The sequence below is a fragment of the Chelmon rostratus genome, chromosome 10 (assembly GCF_017976325.1).
Source record: "Chelmon rostratus isolate fCheRos1 chromosome 10, fCheRos1.pri, whole genome shotgun sequence".
Classification (NCBI taxonomy): domain Eukaryota; kingdom Metazoa; phylum Chordata; class Actinopteri; order Chaetodontiformes; family Chaetodontidae; genus Chelmon; species Chelmon rostratus.
Window position 1 is genome coordinate 4,444,775 of NC_055667.1, and position 24,533 is coordinate 4,469,307.

Here is a 24,533-nt window from a genome sequence, read left to right on the forward strand (position 1 = left end):
GCCCCGCCCCTCTCCTGTCCATGCTGTCACAGACCGGCGCAGCATGGACGGCGGAACCCGGCCCGGCTGGCTCTGTGTTAGCACAATAAAGCATTTCAAATCAGAAGCTACAGTAATGGACCCCTGTCGCGACACGAGTCCCGTCTCAAAATAAAAACAAACTCGGCACGCTTCCTGTCCTCTCCACCTGTTTGACCACAGCGGCACCAGCGCGAGCCGCTTCCTCTCTCCGCCAATCAGCGAGTGGCGGAGCCGCAGAGGAGGCCACGCCCTCTGTTCTCTGTACTTTGGGAGCTGGAACATTTTGTTTACGAGCGTTACAGCTGGACGTCCTGCGGACCACTGCTAACAGAAAAACCTACACTTTGTTGACAGGCTGGCGTTGAACCCCTCCGAGCGACTACCGGGTAGACGTTTGGACGTCCAACTATATTAGTTTCGAGTTTAAGTAATGAAATATAAACACGTCCCTCCTTCATGCTTACTTTCAACAAAAAAGAAGTTATGGATATTTGCGACGGGAAGAAGAGGAGAAAGGTAAGCAGCGGGGTGCGGGACTGCAGGCGCAGCGCGGCCGGGAAGATGAAAGGGGAGGTGGGCAAAGTCCTCCGCTCGCGCACGTTGGAGGACAACAATCACACGAAGCCTATGGAGGAGGACGAGGACGACGACTGCTTCTCCATTAGCTTCCTCCGGAATGACCGACTGGAGCCCGCCGTGGTGGTTTCTCCCCGGTACAGCCTGCTTCGGGAGGTCGGCCGGGGAAGCTACGGGGTGGTGTACGAGGCTATAGCCCGGAAAACGGGGGCCAGGGTGGCAGTAAAGAGACTCCAATGCGACGCCCCAGAAAACGTAGAGCTGGCACTGGCCGAGTTCTGGGCCCTGACTAGCCTGGAGAACCGACACCAGAACGTGGTCCAGCTGGAGGAGTGTGTCCTGCAGAGGAACGGCCTGGCCCAGAAGATGAGCCATGGAAACAAGAGGTCCAGACAGTACCTGCGCCTGGTGGAGACGTCACTCAAAGGTGAGCAGGCCACTGTAGTGCTGCTCATGATGCACTACTACATGCATGAAAGGGAATCAGAGGGAGCTCCACAAAATACTGTAAAAGGCTCCTTACTGTAAACGCAAAATTATTCAAAAAAAAAAAAAATCAATGGCTTAATGTCCAAATTCAGACTTTAGGAGGCCTTCTGTTAAAGGCCCAGCTGTCTCATTGTTTGATAAAAATCACACTGAATTTATCAACTACAGAGTGATTAGATTTGTTTTCATGCAAGCGTGCGCTATGGGTTTGTAGTTCATGGCTGTGAGTGTAACCAAAATTGTGGTCTTGAATTTCTTATTCACACTGAGCTTTAGCATGATAAATAAATGATAACAAAAATACTTGAAAGTACAGTTTATAGTGCTTATCCTAGTTATTTCTCTAACCATTTTTATATGGACGTCATTTACTTGAACTGTACGGTTTGGATGACATGCACGGTTGCTTTATCTCTACTTATCTGTACTATATCAAGTGGAAAATATGTGCCCTAAACTACAAACTGCATGTACGGTGGAAGGCTCATTCACTGAAGGAAGGATTTTGTGAATTGAAAGTAACCGTCATTCTTTTTGCAACCCTCATCTGTGAGTGACGCTGCTATACGTTACCTCTGCTATGCACAGAGAGTACACTGTGTTTCCCTCAGCTCACAGGGAACACAGTGTACTACTTGGCACCATGTTAACCCGTTGCTTGTTGACCAAAATTTCAGACACTGAACCATGATGTTACGGTGTAATGTGGGATATTATAATGAAATACTGCAGCTTTATTTTGTGACAGCTACATTTTTACTTACTTATGTTTGTGTCATTGTTGGCATCAATCCAGTTTGACCTACTTATCACTTCCTTTGTTATTGCTCTGCCTTCCTAGTAGAATTAGACAGATAGCTGTTTAGAATATCTTCCTGAAGTTGAAATAAAGCTTTGAAAGGCCAGTGCTGACCCGTGCTGTTAAAAATCAGGCTTCTAACTGAATCTTTTGTCTTTGAATGCCCTGGCTGTTGAAATGAAATATTAATCTGAGCTGACATCGCTTGCAACCATCAAGTGATAATTCAGGATCTTTGTAGGATCTGGAAAGCAATGCAACAAACTTGTTTTTCACCTCACCAAGCTTCTAAAGTGAAAAGCTAAGTACTCCCCTGCCTTTGTACAACAGCCCACAAAGTGATCATCATGGCAGGCCAGTGTGGGGAGCAGTGCTGTTTGGGTATTTTGAAAGCCTGTTTCATTGCTACTTCAAAGTTTCATTTTGTTTCTGAGAGCTGCATTAAAGAGGAATCAGGTTAACATTTTGCTAACACTTTTCTTTGTTCTTTCTTTGTTGTTTTATGCAATGAATCTGATCGGGTAGTGGACTTTATGTATGAAGGGATATGTGAGAAAAAAAACCCTACTACTAGAGCTGAATTGATAAATCGGCTTGGTTGATGTCATCTTATTACAGATACTGTGTGTTGGTATTGGCATTAGCTGTGTGTTTGCTGATAAGCAACAACACATGCTTGTAGGTTGATGTTTGGGGTCACAGTGTCTGTATTGCATTGTTTGTAAGTCAGACTGCACTGACAGGTGTATCTTTACACTGTGTCCCACTCGCTACATATCTTGGTCATAACTGTTTACCAACCAAATTTAAGGGCTTTATACCAAAAATGTGTGTTTATTTAACAAAACAAATACCAGCTCATTCTTTAAATCCTCAAAAGTCCACTTTTCGTCAGGATTTATCTGTTATTTACACTCAATATATTTATCTAATGTGAGCAGGTTTATGGCGTCGTCTACTAACTACATGGATCATAAGAGTGTCAGGATCCAGGTGGTTATAACCTCAGCTGAACCATTTCCTGAGGTAGACCCTGACTGTCATGTCTTAGCCCACCTGTTTCTCCTGAAACCTGTGGATTATCTAATCTTTTTTTGGTTGCATTGGAATTTGAAAATATCTAAGACACTTATATCCTTGGAGTTCAGTCAGAAAATACCTTTCATGTCAGGTAAAGTGCTGAAATGGCACTGACAGTAGCTCTGTACTTGTGTGTACTTGACTTGTGTATGAATCACTGAGAGAATCACTGAGAGAAGGTTAGGCTCGTCATAGTCCGAGCATGGAGCACCACTGGGTTTGAGCTGTAACAAACTGACTAAATGTCACAGTTTGACTGCTGTTATTTCACTAATCAAGTCATATCTGTCCATCTTCAATCTGCATGCTGCAGGGGAGCGCATCCTGGGTCACCCAGAGGAGCCGTGCTACCTCTGGTTTGTCATGGAGTTTTGCGAGGGTGGGGACCTCAACCAGTACATCTTATCCCGCCGGCCTGACCCCCAGACCAACAGGAGCTTTATGCGCCAGTTGACCAGTGCTGTAGCTTTCCTGCACAAGAACAACATTGTTCATCGTGATCTGAAACCAGACAACATTCTCATCTCACAGAAATCTGGTTCACCTGTTCTCAAAGTGGCTGACTTTGGCCTCAGTAAAGTTTGTGCTGGCCTAAACTCCAAGAACAGTGAAGACCCCCCTGTAGCAGGAGCAGGAGACAGAGGCAGCAACCAGAACAACATCATCAACATAAACAAGTTCTGGTTGTCGTCAGCTTGTGGCTCGGACTTCTACATGGCCCCTGAGGTGTGGGAGGGCCACTACACGGCCAAGGCTGATATCTTCGCCCTGGGCATCATCATCTGGGCAATGATAGAACGCATCACTTTCATTGACGCAGAGTCCAAGCGTGAACTCCTGGGCACCTACGTACGCCAGGGCACAGAGATTGTACCTGTTGGGGAGGCTCTGTTGGAGAACCCCAAGATGGTTCTCCACATTCCTCAGAAGGCCAGGAGCTCCATGTCCGAGGGAGTAAAGAAACTCCTCCAGGACATGCTTGCAGTCAACCCTCAGGACCGACCGGATGCCTTCCAGCTGGAGGTGCGGATGGACCAAGTCACGTGTGCTGCGTGACAGCCCCACCTTCCCAAAACCTCCCCTTGTTTTAACCTAACCAGTCAAAGAAGGGACCCCTTTCCTTCCCAGGTAAGCTCCACTTCTTTAACGACTGATTAGTGTTACTTACTGTCTTCCAACCTTCAGGACTGTTCTCTTTAAGTTAGTTGTGTACAACCAAAGAACCTGCAGGTCTTTAACCTAACCTAACCACACAACAGCTAATTTCGCAGATTTATCAGTCTCTAACTAGAGTGGAGGAGCAGGCCGTGACATGAGCTGCTGTAGTGATTAATGGGAATTAAACCCTCACTGATAGCTGAAAGGGAGCACTGGCCGGTGGTAACCCACGGCTGAAAACAGGTAATCTTCCCTTCAGCTGACACCATTAGCTTTTCTTGTCCCGGTCACCGCCTGGAACATCCCTGGTTTATTAGCCACCGGTGATGTGAAGTGACTGGTTGTTATGGTTTGCTACGTTTTGGTGTTTCAGAGATGTTCTTTCACTGCTCTAAAGTGACTGAAGTGAGAAGCCATTTTATTACATTAGCAGGTGAGGAATTTCACAAATAAAGCAAAACATGTCTGATTGAATATAGCTTCTATCATGACACACACCCACTTTACATCTGGTGTGAGTGTTATGTGGTTAGATTATTTAAATCACTTTATAAGGAGGTAAAACTGAAAATGAGCTTGAGTGAAATATTGCTAATAATCCCTCATTGCAGAGGAAAACTGTGTACACAGCTAATGTAGGAGTAGTAAGTATAAAGTTTAAGCAGGAAGTGGGTCTGTAAACTGCAACTGATGTTACAAGAGGAAGTTTGGGTGATAATTTTTTACCTTTCTTCTGGTTTCCTTTTCCTTATTAAGGGAAAATGACTAACCTGGAGATTTGTTTATTCCTCCCAGACTTCATCAATTCACTTTGTTTGTACAGTGTAATTATTACTGAATGATAGCCAAAACCAGTGAGATAGTGTCCAATTTGAATTATCCTTGAAGAAAACTACAGGAAAAGTATTTTATCATCTCTATTGGGCCATGGGAACCACAAGTGGCTGACAAGACATCAGACGGGATGTAGGCCTAGTCCCTTCACTCCAAATAGTTCCTAAGCCTTAATGCTGCCCTTGATTTCTGCCAGAGCTTCCCACGTCACTGTCAAGGTAACGGGATTAAGAAAAGTGACGGTAGCTATTGTAGAGCACTGACGTCAAGACACAAAACTATTGATACAGTTAAGAAGGCTGATGATACTAGATGCTGAAGTTGATCAGCAGTCGCTGATGAAGATGAAACTTGTTTGAAGTGAATTAACAAATACGAAAGTGTAGTTAAAGTTGAAGTTAGGTAACAGGAGGTGTGTTGATGACTGTGGGAAGGGTGTGGGGACGGAGAGGGCAGAGAAAGAGCACAGATACAGTATGTGAGCAGGAGGGAGGACGGCTTTTGGCACTGGGAACCAAGCAGGGTACAACCTGGGCCTGAGGGCAAACAGCCTAGCTTTAAATGAAGTGCACACTGTGTGTGTGTGTGGGAGTGTGTGTGTGTGTGTGAGAGAGAGACATTGTGAGAGAGCAGAAACCATGAGTTTCTGGCAGGGACATGCATTGTGAAGTGAACATGAACAGTGACGGTATTTCTGGCATTAACCTGACGTTTTCAGCCCTGGAGGTTTATGTGGTTCAGATTCACACCTGCCAGTGAATTATATTAATAATAATTAATATTATTATATTATATCTCGCATGAAAACACTGAAATCAAAGTACCGACTGCTGTGCAAGTCCCCTCCTCCTGTGATATTTATGTCTTCTTCACTGACAGTCAACTGGCTTATTTCCCACCAGAGGATATCCTGACAAGCCACTTTTCACAAATGCATCACTACCTGCTGTTTGCTTACTTATTGATTTGCATGTTTCCTTGTTGGATTTGTACCCCAAGGCTCAGTGACATTAATGTAGCAGCTATATGTTGACAGGAAGGGCAGCGCACTGTCCAGTCTGCTGCTCATGTGGCAGTATTTGTCTCTGCCCAGCCATTGGATCTTGGACACATGTGCCCAATTACATGGACCTCCTTCATCCCTACTGCTGGAGATCAGGAGAGACCACTCTGTGTTGTTATTGTTTCTTCTTGGGTTTTTTTTTAGCACTAATGAAATAGGAATGACTGTAACACGCCTGTGTTTGCATGATATTTACTCTGAATGGACATTTTCAGCCACAGTGGTTCAAACCACATTCCAAAATGCAAACGATGAAGCAGTGTTAGTGTTTCTCAGTGGTGAGAATGTGATGTTTTAGCACCTAACAGAAAACTCTTAGAGTTGGATGGAGGTGTTTTCTAGTTCAGTTGTTTTGTTGTATTGGAGTAGTCAACATTTATTACTTCTTATCTACTCTATTATCATTACTTTCTGCTTATGCATACTCTGACTATGAGCATAATCACAGTATGGTGTGTACATTTTTAGTGTTAATCACATTATGACTGGATTATTACTGGGTATTTAAACATAGTCAGTTCTAGGCCATTGTTATTTTACCTGAGAAACAAAGAGTCCAGGAAGTATTTTTCCACTGAAGAGTACTTTTAGTGTCAAACCAGCCACTTGAATTTCCATCGCACTTCATTTAAGGAAATATAAATTACACAGCTATTGTGCATATTTTCCTGTTTTGTAAAAGAGGGTAGAACTGTATGGTCAACCTCCATGGTACACTACTGACTGGAGAACTTCACACCATATAGCCTGTGAACATTCATTCAAGGCTTCAGTGTGTAAAACTACTTATACATAACGAAGGTAATTTAGATTTATTCATATTGCCAAACACACAGCACATAGACTCGTACCTTTCACCCTTCACTTAGTTTTGGATAGGCTCCAACAGAACGTCACCAGGCACTTTTTTCATTAGAAAATGATCTGAACTTTAATGTGAAGAATCAGAGGGACATAATTCGAATTCTCAAGAAATCCACTTCCAGAACAATCACCCACACTCAGTATGAAATGAGCTCCTGTGCTGCAGTGACAGTGTAGGATAGGTGTCCCTCTAAGATGGTAATTGTCTCAGTTTGCTATTTAGAGCGGAAATTTCTTGTAGCACATCAATCAGCCGCTGAGTGGATATTCACTGACCCGAACTGTCCGTCTGTTTGTTTGAACTTGAACCCTCCATTGACCAGGACTAAGCCTGGAATTTGTTTAACAATTAGCTCTCCCATCCTACAACTATTCTCTGTTAACCCCTTATTGTAAGGCCCTGCTCGGAGACCCTGCCCTCTCACCCTGTGATGTAACACCTCTCGGCTCCCAGCGGTCGACGGGGACGGCGGTGGACTCTGAAGGTGCCATTGCATGCTAGGAGACTGGCCTCTTTCTCTTGCTGCATGATGGGATAGCATGTTATGCAACAGACCCACGGCCCTGCACCAGTTCAATGGGAAAGCTTGTCATCTGTTGGAGCGAGGGATTAGTGGCTGTAAACAGGGGGTGGAGGGATGGGTGGGGGGGCAGTTGTTTTTGCTGCGTGTGTGTATTTATGTCAGGAAATGGACATAATTGAGGGGACAGCTGATGAAAGCACAACGACAACACTCAGATCACTGATGAGATAGCACAAAAACAGAAGAGCAGAAGCAGTCTGGAGTGTGATGGAGCAGCATGTGGGCCTGATGTTGCTGCTGTGGGAATCTATGGGATCCATCCCAGTGTGGGGATGGATGTGTTTCAGTTTGATTATTTTCATGATAGATTTCTTGAAAAATGGCTCAAATCATGATTCAGTAACAGACAAATTGTTTCTAAGTCCCACGTGGAACCATTTCTACTATATGGAAACTGAAATATGAAAGAAGCTCAGTAACTGCACTGTTTGCAGTCCCAGCGTTTCATGATCTTGAAATAACAGTTACCTTGACAACGGACTGAAACTTAAGTGGAACATTAAGTGGAGTTGTACTTTTATTCCGTGGAGTGCACTAAATTATGGACGGTGATTTGTATTCAAAAAAATAATGGAGACCACAGAAGAAGATATCGTGATCAAAGCTGGTTATTTTTCAGTGCAAAACTATTCAACAGCCGAATATATCAGATCTGAAATTGACTGGTTTCACTGTCTTTGATGCATTCACTTACACACAGTGACGCTGTTTTATGTAAGGCAATCTAAATATCATTACATTGTCATTTATCATTATCATTTCAAATTCCTGTGAAATGTGTATTTTCAGCATCATGTTCTAACCATGTGTTTTTGTGTGACACCCTCTCCGTCTGTCTCACCCATCCTCGCTGTCCATCCCCCCTCTGCTGGACAATGAGATTGCTGCTCCAGGTTCAGGGCTTATGGAGGCTTGTGTCTGGAACATTTTGTCCTCTCGCTGCCTGCCAGCCATGTGCCGCCTCTGTCTAAACCAGGCCACAGCGCTGTAAGCCTCGGCCATGCCCACGTGTGTAGTCTTTACTTTGGGAATCCTTTTTGATTTCATCGACAGCATGAACAGGCTCTCTGCAAGTTGAGGCATTTTCAGGGTGTTGTCCTCGCACTGCACACACGAATGCCTCCATGTCCGCTGGTAAACATACCGATGGCTTCAAGCAGGGTTGGTGTTTTCCTCTTTGCCTGTGCCTGCCATCTCATCTGACCCCTCTAAAGCAGCTTTCATTTTAAAGAGAGACAGCAGAGAGGCTGCGAGAATGCTGATCTTGCTCCTCTAAAGGAAATTAAATTGTTTGGAGAGCAGTTTGAAGGCAGGGTACTGCATGTTCTGCGTTGGCTCGGTCGGTGGGGGGTATTATGGAAGGGCTGAGAAATGTGGAGGCGACCTTTATGAGATTTTGGGTGAGGGTGTGAAGAGCGTATTTACGTTCTTATGCAACATGCTTGTAAAAGTGAGCTTTCAGCGGCTGAGAAGGTAGTAAATATTTCCTTGGGGCCCTCGAGGTTCAGAGCAACAACCGCAAAAACGAGTTCTGACACAACTGATTCTGGTTTAGCATGTCTCTGTGTTCTTGTGTTTATTCAAAAGTTGAAAACTGCAGAGTAAGAGGAAAGGAAGAGTCAGAAGCTCAAGCCACTTCAGTAATCTGACCCCTTACTCTTTATTTTTCTGTCATTTGGCCAAAAAAATGTACAATTCATACAGTCTAGGAGACCCTGTCATCCCATAGTACTCTCGAATAACTCTTCTCCACTCCACTGCCCCCATTCATGGTGGCTGTGTTGGATATAATGGATTGTAAGCTCTTAACACCATGTTAATCTCCTCACAGTCTGCGAGCCATCCATCGCAGCCTCACAGCTCGCTGCAGGTGCTGCTCGTGGTAATGTTTTGGATTTTCTTTGGCACCTCTGTGGTTGCAGTGTTGTGTTGACAGTTCATATTGTTGGAACGGTTCAAACCAAGCTTGTCACGCTTCTTTTTGACCTGTAAATAATAGATGAAAAGAGGCGTGGACGGCATCTGTTGCTGAAAGCAGAGATTGGTCCCCGCTGCCTGATAGTTTTTTATGATTTTTGGATTTGCTGTGTCTCTGCTTTAATCGACTGTCCCCTCTGCCCCATAACAAAATGAGAACATAGAGGTTCAAGATGGGAGAATTAGCAGAGGGTGCCTCAAACAAACAGTGGAACAAACCTTTACCCGATGTGGGGCTTGGCCTTGGAAAATGTTTGCCCTTGTTTACATTTCCAGCTATTGTTTTTCAAACTGCACAGAAGCTCTGGTGATACGCATGTGGCTATTTTTCAGCACCAGATTTCCCTCTCATTTGCCAAATTTCTCTATTCTCAAGACTTTAAAAACAAGAAGTATTCAGAATTTGAACAAATTAAGTATTTTTCGGCTGCAAGATCTGTTTTAGAAGAATTTCTGTTGGGTGTCTGTGTGCATTCATGTAGAACTAGTAGAAGTTAATTAATTGATCAGTTGAGCGACAGAAAATGAATTAAAATTTTTGGTAATTAACTATTGAGTTATTTAACAGCAAAAACCCTGAACCACTGTTTGGTTCCTGAGTCTCTTTGGGTTTTAGACTGTTGGTTGTTGAAATGCTTTGTCAGTTTTGCATCAAGTGGAGCTTTGAGGCACACACCTAAACTTATATAATGAACAGTTTTCGTGAATGCCTGCCAAGAGGAATGTGTTGCTTTGCATGCCACACAGCCACGGAACCACCCCGAGCTTGTAAAATGCTAACACTCCCTCTCTAACTGGTTATCATGGAGAGCTACCACAGTGTCCCAGGCTCACAAGAAACCAGCCCCCACCACTTCCCCAAAGATACTGGTCCTTGCCGGTTTTTAACGAGGTAGTCTGCTTTTAGGTTATGCAACAACAAATGGCTGGCAGGGTGGCAGAGGAGGCAGCAGGCCTCAGATTGCTCGGGATCTGCTAGGCTTCGACCTACGCCTGTTTTTCCTTTAATTGTGTAGTAGCAATAGCTCCAACAGCGCAGTAAGCAGAAAACTGATATCTTAACTTCAGCAAGGGTTTGACCAGAACGGAGATTCAAATGCTTATGTGTTGTACCATGTTAGTTTTATCAGCATTCAGACCACTGATCGGACTGTATGGATACAGCTGCATGAAAGAGTTTGGCAACCCTTTTAAGTAGAAGATGGACTGATCTCTAACACACATCAAGTTAAAGATGAAACATTCTCATCGACTTTTTAGGCAAGATTTTAGGCACCGCAAGAGATTTGAGCTCTCATTACTTTTACCAAGGTGTCAGACCTGAATTAACTTGTTAGGGCTACAGCTTGATTAGAGTCATCATTAGAAAAAGACAAATGATTCAAATTTCAGTTTTGTAAATACTCAGTCTCCTTGTCCCAACAATCAGCAGCCATGGGCTCCTCTAAACAGCTGCCTGCACTCTGAAAAGTAAAATAATTGATGCCCACAAAGCACGAGAAGACTGACTGAAGATGACAGCAAAGTGTTTTCAGGTCGCTGGTTCCTCAGTTCGTAATGTCATTAAGAAATGGCCGGTAATAGGAACAACTGAGGTCAAGCTGACCAAGAACACTTTCAGAGAGAACTGCTCGTCGGATTGTTAGAAAGGCAGATGCACTGTAATACTGTGCAGCAACACCTGCATACGTATGACCATCATGGAGGAGTCATCAGAACAAATCATCATCGATCACGCTCTGGGCTTGTGTTGCAGCCAGTGGCACAGGGGACATTTCAATGACGGAGGGAAGAATGGATTCAATTAAATACCTGCAAATTCTGGAAGCAAACATCACACTGTCTGTAAAAAAAAAAGTCGTAGAATGAAAAGAAGACGGCCTCTACAACAGATAATGATCCCAAGACCTAAATATCATCAAAATCTGTGGACAGACCTCAAAAGAGCAGTTTGTGCAAGACGGCCCAAGAATCTCACAAAAGAAGCCTTTTGAAAGGCAGAATGGAGAGAAAATTTAAATACTGGAAATAAAACAGAAATCTTGCTTGAAATTTTAAAGCATTGCGTCATCTTTAAGCTTTGTGGACATCTGCTCACAAATACATTGATACATGCATACCTTTGCAAAAGGCCCTAAAAGTCCATACACACAGTTCAGTGTGCGTGCAACACGCGTCTGCATGAGCAAACATGTTCACACATGTTGTCTGTTTGGACAATATTTACTTTACAAGTTCCACACAGTTGTGTATCTTAACTATGCTCAGTGGAATATTAATCCAAGTCTGGCTAGTAATGTGCTTTTTGACTGCTGTGTGGAGGAAACAGTCATTACCCACTCCTCTGCAGGGAGGTCAGGGTCCCCTGCAGAACAGCACCAGCAGACCTGAATGTGTTTATTACCGTTTTATTTTCTATGCCCCATATTTCCTAGAAAGCAACTGATATTTAACTGCAGATTTTTAGGTTGTTTCCTATAATAACAGTCTACTTCGTCACTAATGGAAAATATAAACAGCATTCGATTATTTACTTCTAATTAGCATTCTCAACTAAACTCATGATTCATGTTCATTTGCAAATGATTGCATCTGTTTTTATTCACGTTTTACACAGTGTCCCAGCTTTAAGCAGGGTTGTAGTTCTTACGAAATTCCAGATCATAAGGCTTGCTCTTTCTTGTTTTATACCAGGTTTTTCTTTCATTGAAAGCACAGCCGTAAACCAGTAATTCCTTCAAAAGAATGCTTCAGCAGAGCTCCATCTTTATCAAAGCTTTGCTGATGGACGTGTGCTGCTGACAGTGTGTGTAATCTGCTGTCAGCGAGAAGCATAATTTATCCTTGGTGAGGTGTATGCTGAGGTATGGGAGACATGCTCATTAAACGTGTGCCTGAGGTCGCAGAGTTCAGAAAGTTCTTCCACAGGTACAACAAACGAGATGAAGAACACAAACAGCCGCTGAGTGCTGCAGAGTTAGAGCCATGCCAGTGAGTTCACCGCAGACACCTCAGAGCGCCGTGAACTCATCAGCCAACAACAACACTGAGTTTTTAGTGTTAGTATTAGTGGTCATAGTATGACGGTAAATGCAAGGAAAACAGGGTTTACGTCAGAAATGACTGGAATCTTTTTGCCTGTCCAAAGCTCAGAGATGAACAGTGGGAATTAAATCAGGGACCAGTGGCCTCTGTCCACCCCTGGACCAGAAAACAGATCGATGGTGCCTGGCTTTTAGCATATCAAGATACTTAACAGCCGGACAGCTCCGCAGTGACTTTCAAGTTGTCTGAGAAGAAGCTATAAAATGACGAATAGTGTGGACCGAACTCGTTGTGAAGATGAATTCTGTGTTTTAATAACCAGTCTGAATTTATTTTCCATTTGCTTTAGGGCACATTTGTTTTCCCAATAGGACATTTTGTCACCAGCAAACTGTATTCTATTGTAAATATGTGTGGATTTAAAAGTGTTCATCCTCAGCGGTGACATAAGCACTTTCCATGTCTCCATTCAGCACGTCATCCCTTATTCACCATCTCTAGCTTGCGTGCTTCCTGCTAAGCTGACCCACTTGTGTTCATACCATGTGCTGTGCAGTTATGCAACCCATGAAAAGAGGAACAAACCACTGCTAGCCCGAGCTCTGTCATGTCAGCTGCTGGGCTATTATTAGAACACAGCGCTGAAGTAAAGCTGGACACAACCACAAGCAGGAAATGCACTCGAGTGTCAGGTGGTGTTGTTTTGCAGCAGGTAGATGGAGAAGCAGTGCATTATGCTGTGACACAGCCAGTGACTCCATACTGCTACATAATAAAAAAAAAAACAAATGTAATTGTCTTGTTGTTGCTCCATGCTGACCTGTGCATGCTTGTGTCTCTGCAGCTTTGTTTACTTCATGGACGTGGACTCCAAAGGAAAAAGGGACTTTGACAAAGGGAACTGTGAAGAATCCACAGTCGTAGTTTGAGCGGGAAGCGATGGACTGGCTGATGATTCCAAAACTCTGGGACTGGAACAGTATGCACATCAGACCACAGTGCACCTACAGCACCATCCAGTTACAATCACTGTCACCATGGACACCATGGACAGCAGGGCATTTAATTGCTGGATAATGCCAGTGTCTCTGTGAGCTGACAAGATGTGACAACAATGTTTATGACATTTGTTGTTTTCTATGTTCCCAACAGCCCCAGTATAGGCCTGCTCTTCCTTATGTTTGTGATGTACTCGGCTGTGGCGCAGGTTACTATACCAGTGTTCTAAGGTTGAAGCACGGGCTGCCCATCATTTTACCAATGATAGTATGCGAATACTCTGACCAACATGCGACACTACCAGTTTTCTTTTCCACACCATTATACAACCTTGTGCCTTAAAGATGATTCACAGAAGTGCGATTGGATCTTTGAATCAAATGATTTTGTGGGTTAGGGTAGAAGCTCACACACCCAGACGGAAACTTCGTGAGGCTGAATGCAGGTTTCTGTCTGCAGAAATGCACATTTGACCAATGGAATCTTTTGCTTTCAATGATGTCACACCTTTTAAACAATATCCCAGGCTGCAATAAAGCCAAGTGAGAATGAGATAATTCGGTGACCCTCCTCTAATCAAAAGCAAGTGCAATCATAACGCCAAAACTTGATATAGTCTCAGTGTCACATGACATGTACACCCATGTAAAGAAGGATTATTTCACAAATCTGTGCCACACTCCGAAGGCAGAGGCATAACAAATGTGAATATTGTTGGGTTTTGTGTTGTTTTTAAGGTGTAATATAGAATTCACACCTTAGAAGTAGCAGGCCTGCATCAACTCTATACAGTACTGTGCATTTGTAACCAAACAATGTCCAGCAGGGTATTCGTTAGTTTTATCAAGCTTTTATTTCTGTGAAATTCAAATACCACCTGTTAGACAAACTGCATACATCTGTTTAGCATCACTGCAAAGCTTAGTAATAACGTATTTGCTAAATTAATGTATGACCAAGAAACAATCATGATCATTTGGTGGGTTTTGGTAACTTTTTACTGAATGTTTTTTTTTACTTTGAGGTTGAGTGTGACATTTTGAAAATCCTCACAAATTGAAATAAAACTTTGAATATACTTCAAGATATCAAGTCAGTGGATAACTTAGGATCATCTGTCATAAAGAGATACTGACTGTTGTTCTGTACTCTACCTTTTGAGTTTTAAGGTTTCTGATTGGCGTGATATGAATGATGTTTAACGGGTCTTCAGGAGCAGCCTGACACCTAAGCAGTACTGGGCCAACTGTGGCTGTGTATCTGATTTGGTCCTGTTTCCTTTTTCGAAGGAGATTTGAAGGTTTGCCATCAGGAAATTGTCCCCAAAAGCAGCCATGGGACACCCACCCCAACTGTCCCTTGCTTCCTTCCTTCCTTCCCCCTCTTTATTGAAGTGCTTCACACTCCTTGCAGTGGCACATAATGCTGCGTAAATCACATTCACACAGTGGTTGGCTGTAGTCTGCCATCTGTGTTGTGAGAACCCCTAGGATAGTATGAGCTCTGATCCAAAACTGATCGCTACCTGGGGTTAAACAAAAACATTAAGCCATAAGCCACATGCCTGATCTACAGGTGAGATGGTACTTGAAGCAACTAGGGTTACCAAGAAGATGCAAAGAACAAAAAAGCAAGCAGAGAGGAGTTGAAGCATAAAGTGGTCAGCCTGAAAGAAGGCGTATTATAAAAATGTTTGTATGTTCCAGACCTAGAACGCTCTGCTAGCCTTCACCCCCCCATCACAGACCAGAGGAATGAGGAAGTCCTCCCCTTGGTTTCATAGCACTCTGTTGCATTTGGGCACAGCTCAGTGACTCAGAAATAGTAGTAGCTTTTGAGGCGTTTTGCAGTGTGAACCTACCTCATTCTCAGCACTCTGAAACATCTTATCTACCTTGACAGTCTAGTTTGTGACACGAGGGGCACTGCTTGTGTGGGATAGATCTTTACCTCAGTCTCTTCAATCCTGAACCAACCTCAAACTTACTTCTCTGTGTGTTGTTTGCTTCGAAACAAGTAATACATTGCTTTTCCCTTTTGAATGATAGCTTCTGGAAACACCTGTTACCTTCTCTTTTAACAGCCAGCCTATGTTATGGTGTTTGCATTCAACAACGACAGCTCCCGTAAGGTTATGTTGGTGCATAATGGATAGTACAAAAATGCTGTATTACATTCCATTGAATTTCAGTTTCATCACATATGCTGAGCTGCTTCAAGTGCTACATTTAGAACAATCAGGAAATAACAAAGACAGAAAGGTTAGGTGCAGTTTGAACAGATGAGTTTTCAGCCTGTGACGGAAGATGTGTAGACTTTCTGCTGTCCTAAAGTCAACGAGGAGCTCGTTCTGCCGTTCTGGAGCCAAAAGAGCAAACAGTCGGGATTTTGTCAATCGGTACCTGGGCCCCCTGGTAGTGAGGGAGTAGCAGAGTGTAGTGGGCGGGCTGGGGTGTATGGTTTTACCGTGTCCTGGGTGCACCATGGGCCCGAGCCATTCACAGCATCACAAGCAAGTACCAGTGTCTGTAATTTGGAAAGACAAGATTATTTGAGTGTCATCTGCATAGCTGTGGTAGCTAAAGGAATGTGACTGCATAACAAGAGACTTGGTGTAAAGAGAAAAGAAGAGGAGCTGCCGTTGTTGAATGCTAACACAACTGTTGCTGTTGATGAAACATGAAGGTGTTTCATGTTGTGATGACACTTTTAAGTTTTCACTTTTTTCTTAAAGGACTAGCGTAGCACATAGGAAGTCTGTTATTTATCCTGTGGGATGTTGACTCTGACCTGCTCAGCAGTGTTCAACATACATGTTTCTTTTAGTGTTAAACCTAACATGGTTCAAAGACTGTATGTGGCGTTGCTGTGGTTCATAGTGATAAACTGAGGATCCTTACAGCTAAATCATCAGTACTACAACTTGTTCACTTTCCCTGCTGTCACTGTATTTTTGTATTCAGCTCTTTTCAGACTAGTAATGATTCCACTTGAAAACACTTTACACTATGCAAAATGTTTCACTGCCTCACTGTAAACACCGTACAGAGCCACACCATTCTCAGCTGTGTGTAATATCTTGAATTTTGATCTTTTAGTGCATTTTTCCAGTGTGTACAGAAATGTATGTTTCAGAAGTTGTGTAAAATAATGAAGCTGACAGGAGCCATTAGATGTTTGAGAAAGCATCGTGTTTTTTTTTTTGTTTTTTTGCTGTAAATATGTTTGACAACTTTTCTTGGAATAAATGATCAAAACTATAACTGTGTAGATTGAAATGTGTGTGTGTGTGTGTGTGTGTGCACTTAATATTGATTTTCCCACCTGAACATGTTCAGCAAACCAGTGTATTCCTGGCATCTCTTTGCTGGATGCACAGAGAGGAAACTGATCATCTTAACTCTGGGCATGAAAATAGTGATTTGACTTTTTGGAGCACTTGAAATGTGCCGCAGTTTTGTGATCATCTGTTACCCTGGAACTCAAAGGCCATGTAGCCGCATACCAACAGAGCTGCACATTATGTGGATATAAGGTTGAACTCCTCGTGGTTAAACAGGAAATGAGGAAATTTGCCAGTGGCAGTGATGGACTCTAAACATTTGATTTCTGTGGCCACTGCACTGCTCACTGAAACACAGCAGAGTGACTGGGTTTGTTCTATGTTGTTGTCTTTTTGTCTATGTCCCCGTCACTGTTTCTTTAGGCACAGACACCAAATGGAAGAAGCTGTTTCCCACAGTTGTCACTAATCCCCTGGATCCTCACTGGATTATCCCACAGATTTTGTTTTATCAGTCTAGAAACACCAGACAGGCTCCAATCTTTGATCAGACATCACTCTGTACAATCACTGGGTGCTGATATCTTTTCAGGATTCCACTAAATACACGTTGCACTGAAAGAGTACAGAGAACACGATGCATAAATCAGACTGTAGCACGTCCGTTGTTCTGGAGTTTAACCCGTTCTAGGAACTAAAATTCAGGATATCCTGCTTCAATTCTGACCATTCCTCTTTAAACCGTCTCTTGAAAGTCTACCGGCTTTATAAAAAAAGCAAAATGCAACACTAGAAGAACGAGAAGCGAAAGAAGAGGAAGAAGAAGAGGGAATCAGCTGAGATGGCCCTTTAAATTTTGTCTGACAGATTGTTTTATGCTTTTCTTGTGTGAGTTTGCAGTTCATGTATACATGCTCATGTTCATGTATGTCTGGACTGCGTGCATGAGATTGTCTGCGATGTCTTTTCTGTAGACTTCAGGAAGAGCAGCAGCTGAAGTGGCAGCAGATAATAGGGATAATACAGAAAGAATAACAGAGGGCAGTGATCCTATTGGCTGAGGGAAAGTGGGATACCCCCCTGCCATAATCAGTAAGGATGGAATTGTAAACAACTCCGCAGGAGACCGGCGCTGCCATGTCACAGTCCTGGACAGAAACAAAGCCCCGCTGAGCAGCACTTTCTGATTAGCCTGCTGGATGAAGAGGAATGTGTAGATTAAATAATGGGCTGAGAGCAGGGAAACCCCACTGATACTTCCTACAACACACACACACACACACACACACACACAATGCCTCACACACATACACAGCAGACAACAATATGTCAGTGTTCTGTGTGCTTTACGCTCAGCTGGGAACACAGTGTACCAAGAGTGGAGGAGCAGGGGGAGGGGGAGGGGCATTTTACAAGACGCCGCTGAATCAGGGAAGATGGAAACAGCTGTGACATGAGCACCGAGCAGCCAATAGGAGTGCAAGAATCCTCAATTCCCAGACAAGACAGTCAAGGACCAGACTTGAAAAAATCAGGAATCGATTCTATTATTTATGTGTGCATGTGTGAGTGGTGTTTCATTCATTATTCAGCTGCTGTACAATTATCATTATTATTTTGAAGAGAAATGCTGCCAGAAAAAATATTTATATGAAAAATGTAATATTTCTGTATTAGATTAGAGATAATACATTTGCATAGATTCATACAAAAAATCGTTTTTTTAATATGTATTTATATATATATGCTAAAGTTTGAAATTAATTGCACACACCAACAGGTGCTTTGCTTTGGGGGGGACAACAGAAGCCCCTCTGACACTGCTGCTTTTGTTCCTGATAAAAACACAGCTGTTCTTTCTCTCATTCCTGCCCCATGACGTCCGAGCAAACTCAATCCCCTCATGAAAGCCAGGAGACGTGGCTAAAAGCCCTGGAAGAATTCGAGTGGAGGGACCTTGAGTTAAGGATTTGCTGTTTTCTTGATTTCCACCAGCTCAGCCCAATTAGTAGAAGAAGAAAATCAAAACTTTGTCGAGTGCATTTAATGAATGAGTTCCACTTCTGCTAATGTTCAATGTTAAAACAGAAACCGTAAAAAAGAGTTTGTGATTTATTTCATTTGCTTTGAGCTTGTCATTTACAGATTCCATAAATAAAAAAAACTTATATGCACATCATGACTTCATCTTTTTTTTCTGTCCACTACTCCAGTCCTGTATGTCTACACACACACACATATATAATGAATCAAAGTCGAAACAGACGGTGCACACAGTGACTGCTGGTGCCGGCTGCAGCTTTCTCTCTCCTGTTTTAGGTGACGGGTGCTCTCTCGGTCGCCGCTGTGGACTGTGGATGTATTGAAGCAGTCGGAGTGCATTCCCTGCAGTCAAATCTGAGACGTGTAAGAGCACAGGTGCTGCAGCCTGAGGATATGTTGGTGGTGTTTTCAGGCCCGCTGCCAGGGAACAACATGTTCCTGAGCATATAAGAACAGGAGGGAGGAGCATACTACATATACAGAGAGAGAGGGAGAGTATTAAAGGGATCATATGTGTGCTACTCTGATGACAGTGTCCAGCATACATCCACTGTCCACAGTCCCCTGTTAATGCGCCGTATAGACTGAGGTCAGCCACCCCACACAGCTACACACATATTCTCCAGCTTTTTCCACATTCACATTCAGTTTTTATTTTACTTTTCTTAAAATGGAGTCTCCAGAAGTCTGAGCTTGGCATGCTGAATGTGGGGTCTTGAGAACAGGAGGACACTGTGCTACATGTGTTACTGGAACAACAGCATTGCCCTGTAGTCTCAGCTAACTAGTCTTTCTAAAATAAAACATGTGAATATGTTGTTTGTCCATGCCCTCTAGAACCGCACATGGAAGTGTTTTCTGATCCGAGGCCCAAATAAGCAGAATCGTTTGTCTGTGGCTTCCTGTTACTAATCGCCGCTGGAAAATAATTGTGTGACTGCACTATGATTAAGGTTTGGTCAGGTTCAGTGATGATTCCCTGTGGGATGAGTGATACCTTTCACATTACTCATTTGATCCATTGTTTCCATGTGTGTGTGAGTCTAACATCAGTGTTACCATCAGTGTTTTCTTCACAGTCGTCCCAAACCTCAAGACGCTCTGCAAATGTGCAGCAGCGATGTCAGCTCAGCTCACAGCAACACATATTCTTGATTATAGCAACTGAATTAGGCTGTTAAAGACACCAGCTGTCTTTAACAGCTCATGTCAGCTGTCAACAGCTGACACGAACAGAAATTAAATAATTATGAGGTAAATATGCGTTTGCTGACCAAAATTGCATTACATGTGATGATGGAACCAATAAACCATTTCTTATCATCAGTTCAGTGTGATTGGAGGACGTATGCTGCCGTCCGTCCGTCATGGGCAGATTATTGATTATGAAGAAGAACATTTAGTCTAATGCTCATCAATCCGTTAAAGGACTGAATGTCAGATTAGAAACATCGTCCTTGGTTTTCCATCAGTGTTGTGTAGTTGTTCAGAGAAAGCGGTGCTAAAAGTACTTTTGAATGATTTCTTGATCTTCAAGTATTCCATTAGGTCCTCTCCTGTCACATGCACCCTCTCTCTCTGTGGTGAGGGCCTTTGTAATTAGTTTTCTATTCAGTCTGGACATCTTAAGAATCAGAAATAATGTGCTGAATGTGCTGTTTGATATAGTTATCATGATAATAAATGGGCCTAATGGCTTCTCCCTTTCTGTTTGTCCCCATAAGAGAAGTATTGATCTGGGTTAATGCCTTAATAAGTCTTCAAACAGAGCGTCCTGTGCTCTAATGACAGCATGTGGACGTCAAAAGGACTTCTGTGAAAGGAGACAGCTCAGGAAGTGGCTGATGCTGTTGGAAGGTTTTGTTTGTCTGGTTTTAATCTCAGTTTAGTTGCTCTGTTGTAGGCTGTGTCTGTCTGAAATGACTTTTATTTTGTCACACATGCAAAAAAAAAACAGCCTTGTTCACATCCAGCTAGTTCCTACATTCATTAAAGCGCTCCATCGGCCAAAGACAGGTGATACAGTTGAAGTCACTGGAATCAGGGCACTCACCTTGTATTTACAATTCTGCTGCTTAAATGTTGGACAGATGTGACTTTCTGTTCTCTCTTTGAGTTCAAAATTCATTGTTCCTTTTGAATAATTACGAGCCCAAACCAACTGAAAACACGTGTATGTATTTCAGATGCAGCCCCACAAATATAAAAAAAATGCCTTTTAAAAAAGCAACTACAATGATGTGATCAAAATCAAATGTTTTAATCAGTTATTTTTGTTGATTAATGTCACCTTCCATTACTTGATATACAATAACCTCATTTTACTAGATTTTTCTTGTGTGGTATAAAAGGAGCAAGACGATTCATCAACAGTGAGCACAGCGTCAGGAAACACAGCTGCAACACAGAAAACTGGTTGGAAGTATTTCTTCTCTTGCAGTGGATTGAATATCTTTGAGGATATTGGAGGGAGTGTTTTTCACAGAGTTTTATATTTAATATTTTATACAAGTATAAAAATGATTCTCTGCATGTTTGAGTTAAGGTGAGAGTAGACAAGATGTGAACCCGGGCAACTGCTGCCATATTCAAACACTGATACAGTGAGTATCAGACAGTGCGCTTCAGTAATTATCTGAAGTTGATGTACTTCCATGATTCTGGCTATTCTGGGGTTTTATGCACATGGTTTAATGCTCCTGTGATCAGCGGCTTTTGATTAAAACATCAGCTAAATGAATGTAATGTAATGTAAACCCAGCCAGCAGTTGCCTTTCAGTATTTGCACTGCCTCTTTATGTGTGTGTATTTATATAACTGATTTGATTTAACCATGGAGGGTTAGGGTTAGGGGTTGGAAGAAAATTAGTTAAATTAGTTCTAGTCATGCACTGAGTTTAACAAAACGTGTAACTGTTCTTTTAAAGATAATAAAGTTGGGCTGCTGCTGATTTGGGGATGAGTCAGACTAAAATAACACAATATTTATTTGTCTTGACAAGTACAAATTTTGGAAACTCTTCATCGTGCACTCTGAGGTTTGCTGCTTCTTTTCGGCCTGAATCCAGCACTGGTGTAGGAGCTTCACAGCAAACAAACCCAAACAAACGAGCTGCAGTGAGCTGCTGTCTCTCTGTCTGCCTCTCTCAGACCCAGCTGACCCACTTCTGCAGTGAGGCTGCCTTGTTCCAGGGCGGCACATGGCGCCTGCAGCTGCCGCACACACACGCGCGCGCACACACACACACGCACACGCATACACACACACACACGTACACACACAGGCCTGCTGAAGCAAGGCTGAGATCTGCCCTTTGTTGATCCAAATCTCTCTCTGTCGCTCCACCCTCTTCGACGTAGAAATCAGATGTGCTGTTTGAAGAGGAACGTTGTTCCGCGCTGCGCAGCATTTCCAAAAAAAAGTATTAATGTGTCACTTATGTTCTTTGACAGACCCTCACAATTCAGATGGAATTATTTGAATAAAAGCATTGTCCTGCTCCTCTCTGTGGATTCAAACATACAAACACAGGGAATAATTCACACCAACACCAACATTCCTGTCAATGCTCTTGTTTTCTGTCTCAGTCGATATTAATCTCATTTCTGTGCATCCAAAATGATTCCAAAGATATTTCCATATTATATTCCATGAATCAAACCAGTGTGTAACCACACTGTCAGCTCTGCGAGCCCTTTATCAAATGTGGCAGATGTAATCCAGGCTAACATGAGCAAAAGGCCAGGCTGTATGAATGAAGTGAAGCTAAACGGAAATGTACTGTATGATGTATACTTTATGCCTTAAATTAATGTAACAGTCAGACTTCAGCTGGACGACTAAATACATTTGTTGCGCAAATCAAGCAATCTCTGAACCCATAAGTTGCTGTATGGCGAGGACTTCTTGAGTCTTACCTACACATTCTGCAGTCGTGTGCAGATATCTGTTTACTGAGACGATAAATTAGGAGCATACAAAGTTCTTCACATACCACTACACCACTTGGGTGTGTTTGTTTCAAACTATCCTGAGTGAGCAAATTTTGGTTTGAGTTGTCCTCTGTGTTGTTATTTAAGGTAAAGCAACAGGGTCGCTAGACTCCAAGCATTATTTTTACCGAGGATGGCAAAGACATTCCCCACCATGATATTCTTACCATAACCTAGTGGCTACACCTAACCAACCCAGTGGAGTGGGACAGCACAGTATGGTTGATGCACTTCAGAGGGGACTTAGAGGTGGATATGCTGACTGAAAAGCAAGCAGGTGTATGTCGTGTACCTGCGTATACCCAGACTGATGGTGTCCTCACTGCTGTTTATGTCCAACACTGCACTGCACCCTCTAAAAACTCTGTCTTCTCACTACTCGCTCCACCACATTGTTAGCAGTCATGTGTCCCTCTTTTCTGTCACATGCTGCCGCTGGAGTAAAGAGTAAAAAAAAACCCTGACCTCATACTACTGACCCCTGGGTTTAAAGACTTATTGCTATGACAACAGATATGACAGAACTTAAAACAAGTTTTGAAGAACTCCAGGCTGGTTGTTTCTGACTGCTGCTGTGTCATCACCCCTGATAACATACTGTAAATCCATTTGCAGCGTCTCCACGTCACTGCTTTATTTCCAGCACGCTTCTCACTTCCTGACCCTGCTTCTTTCCACCAATAGTAAGGCTGGACGTGTGCACAGGTATACATAGATCTGACTAATCCCTTAATCTGCTGTGAGAACAAGCTGCGGACACATTGCGGCTCGACAGCCCGGCCTGGCCTGATCTAGTCTGGGTTATGGTCCTCAATCCAGTCTTTCCGCTGAGGATGACACAGCAGGAAAGTGGATCCAGCACACAGAGACAGAGCATCTCAGATGACACAGCCCTCCCTGCATCCACACATTCTCTGCTGTTTCATTTACTTATTTTGAGCTCAAAATCTCACACTGCATGTAAATGAGAATTACTCTGTCAAAACAGGTACTGCATCATGCATCACGATTATCACAGCATCCCGTATTTTATATTTTCATCATTGGATTTTGACCATTTTTTGTTTTTTAAATCAAATGGTGATTATGAAATAATGCAATTTATTGTATTATGTTCATTTCCTCCAAGATTATACAACCAACATATGCAATTTACACAGATGCAAATCTTTGACACACTGCGGGCTAAACATTCTTTTGGAAAACGTGAATTTTCTTTTGTGGATATATTGTGTTATTGTGAATATATATATGATCTAGCCTTGAGTCTGACTTTGATGATTGCGACTGTCCTTACCAATCTTTTTTTCTAATTGTTAGTGGTGATGTGCAGCTGAATCAGGTGCTTCTTAGAACAAAGACAGCAAACTTAGTATAAGTAAAATTAGGTACCAAGTCCAACCAAGTACAGGGCTGGACCGTGAACAGGTAATGTGCTCTATTGTGGCTGAATTGTGATATGGATTGTCAGTGGAAGATATCTGCAACATGAACTTTTATTTAGAGCTTGTGGTCTCCACCACCTCCTGAGGAAAATATCTGCCTCTGCTTTGCTCCACAGTGTTCAACAGTCAGTCCATAAGTGTGCCTGTCTGCTGTTTGCTGCTGAGCAGGTAGCGCACACTGGGCTTTTCACTGAAAGCAGCTGCAGCTGAGACTGACGACATGAGAGCGGTGAGAGCGAACCAAGAGTGAGTGCTAAACAGTGAGCTGAAACTCTCTGCA

General features: G+C 42.9%; 1 protein-coding gene across 1 annotated transcript; it reads left to right on the forward strand.

The window, feature by feature from the left end:
- Positions 1-309: 309 nt before the first annotated feature.
- On the forward strand, positions 310-16,695 carry stk35 (serine/threonine kinase 35). The gene is made up of 3 exons (XM_041945822.1): positions 310-1,024; positions 3,279-4,093; positions 13,335-16,695. The coding sequence occupies exons 1-2, from the start codon at positions 478-480 to the stop codon at positions 4,019-4,021; spliced, it is 1,290 nt and encodes a 429-aa protein (XP_041801756.1). The 5' UTR covers positions 310-477; the 3' UTR covers positions 4,022-4,093; positions 13,335-16,695.
- Positions 16,696-24,533: the final 7,838 nt, after the last annotated feature.

Coding starts and splice junctions, on each gene's coding strand:
- stk35 (XM_041945822.1), top strand. CDS start 478: ATGCTTACTTTCAACAAAAAAGAAGTTATGGATATTTGCGACGGGAAG. Junction 1,025..3,278: donor GGTGGAGACGTCACTCAAAG/GTGAGCAGGCCA, acceptor TGCATGCTGCAG/GGGAGCGCATCCTGGGTCAC.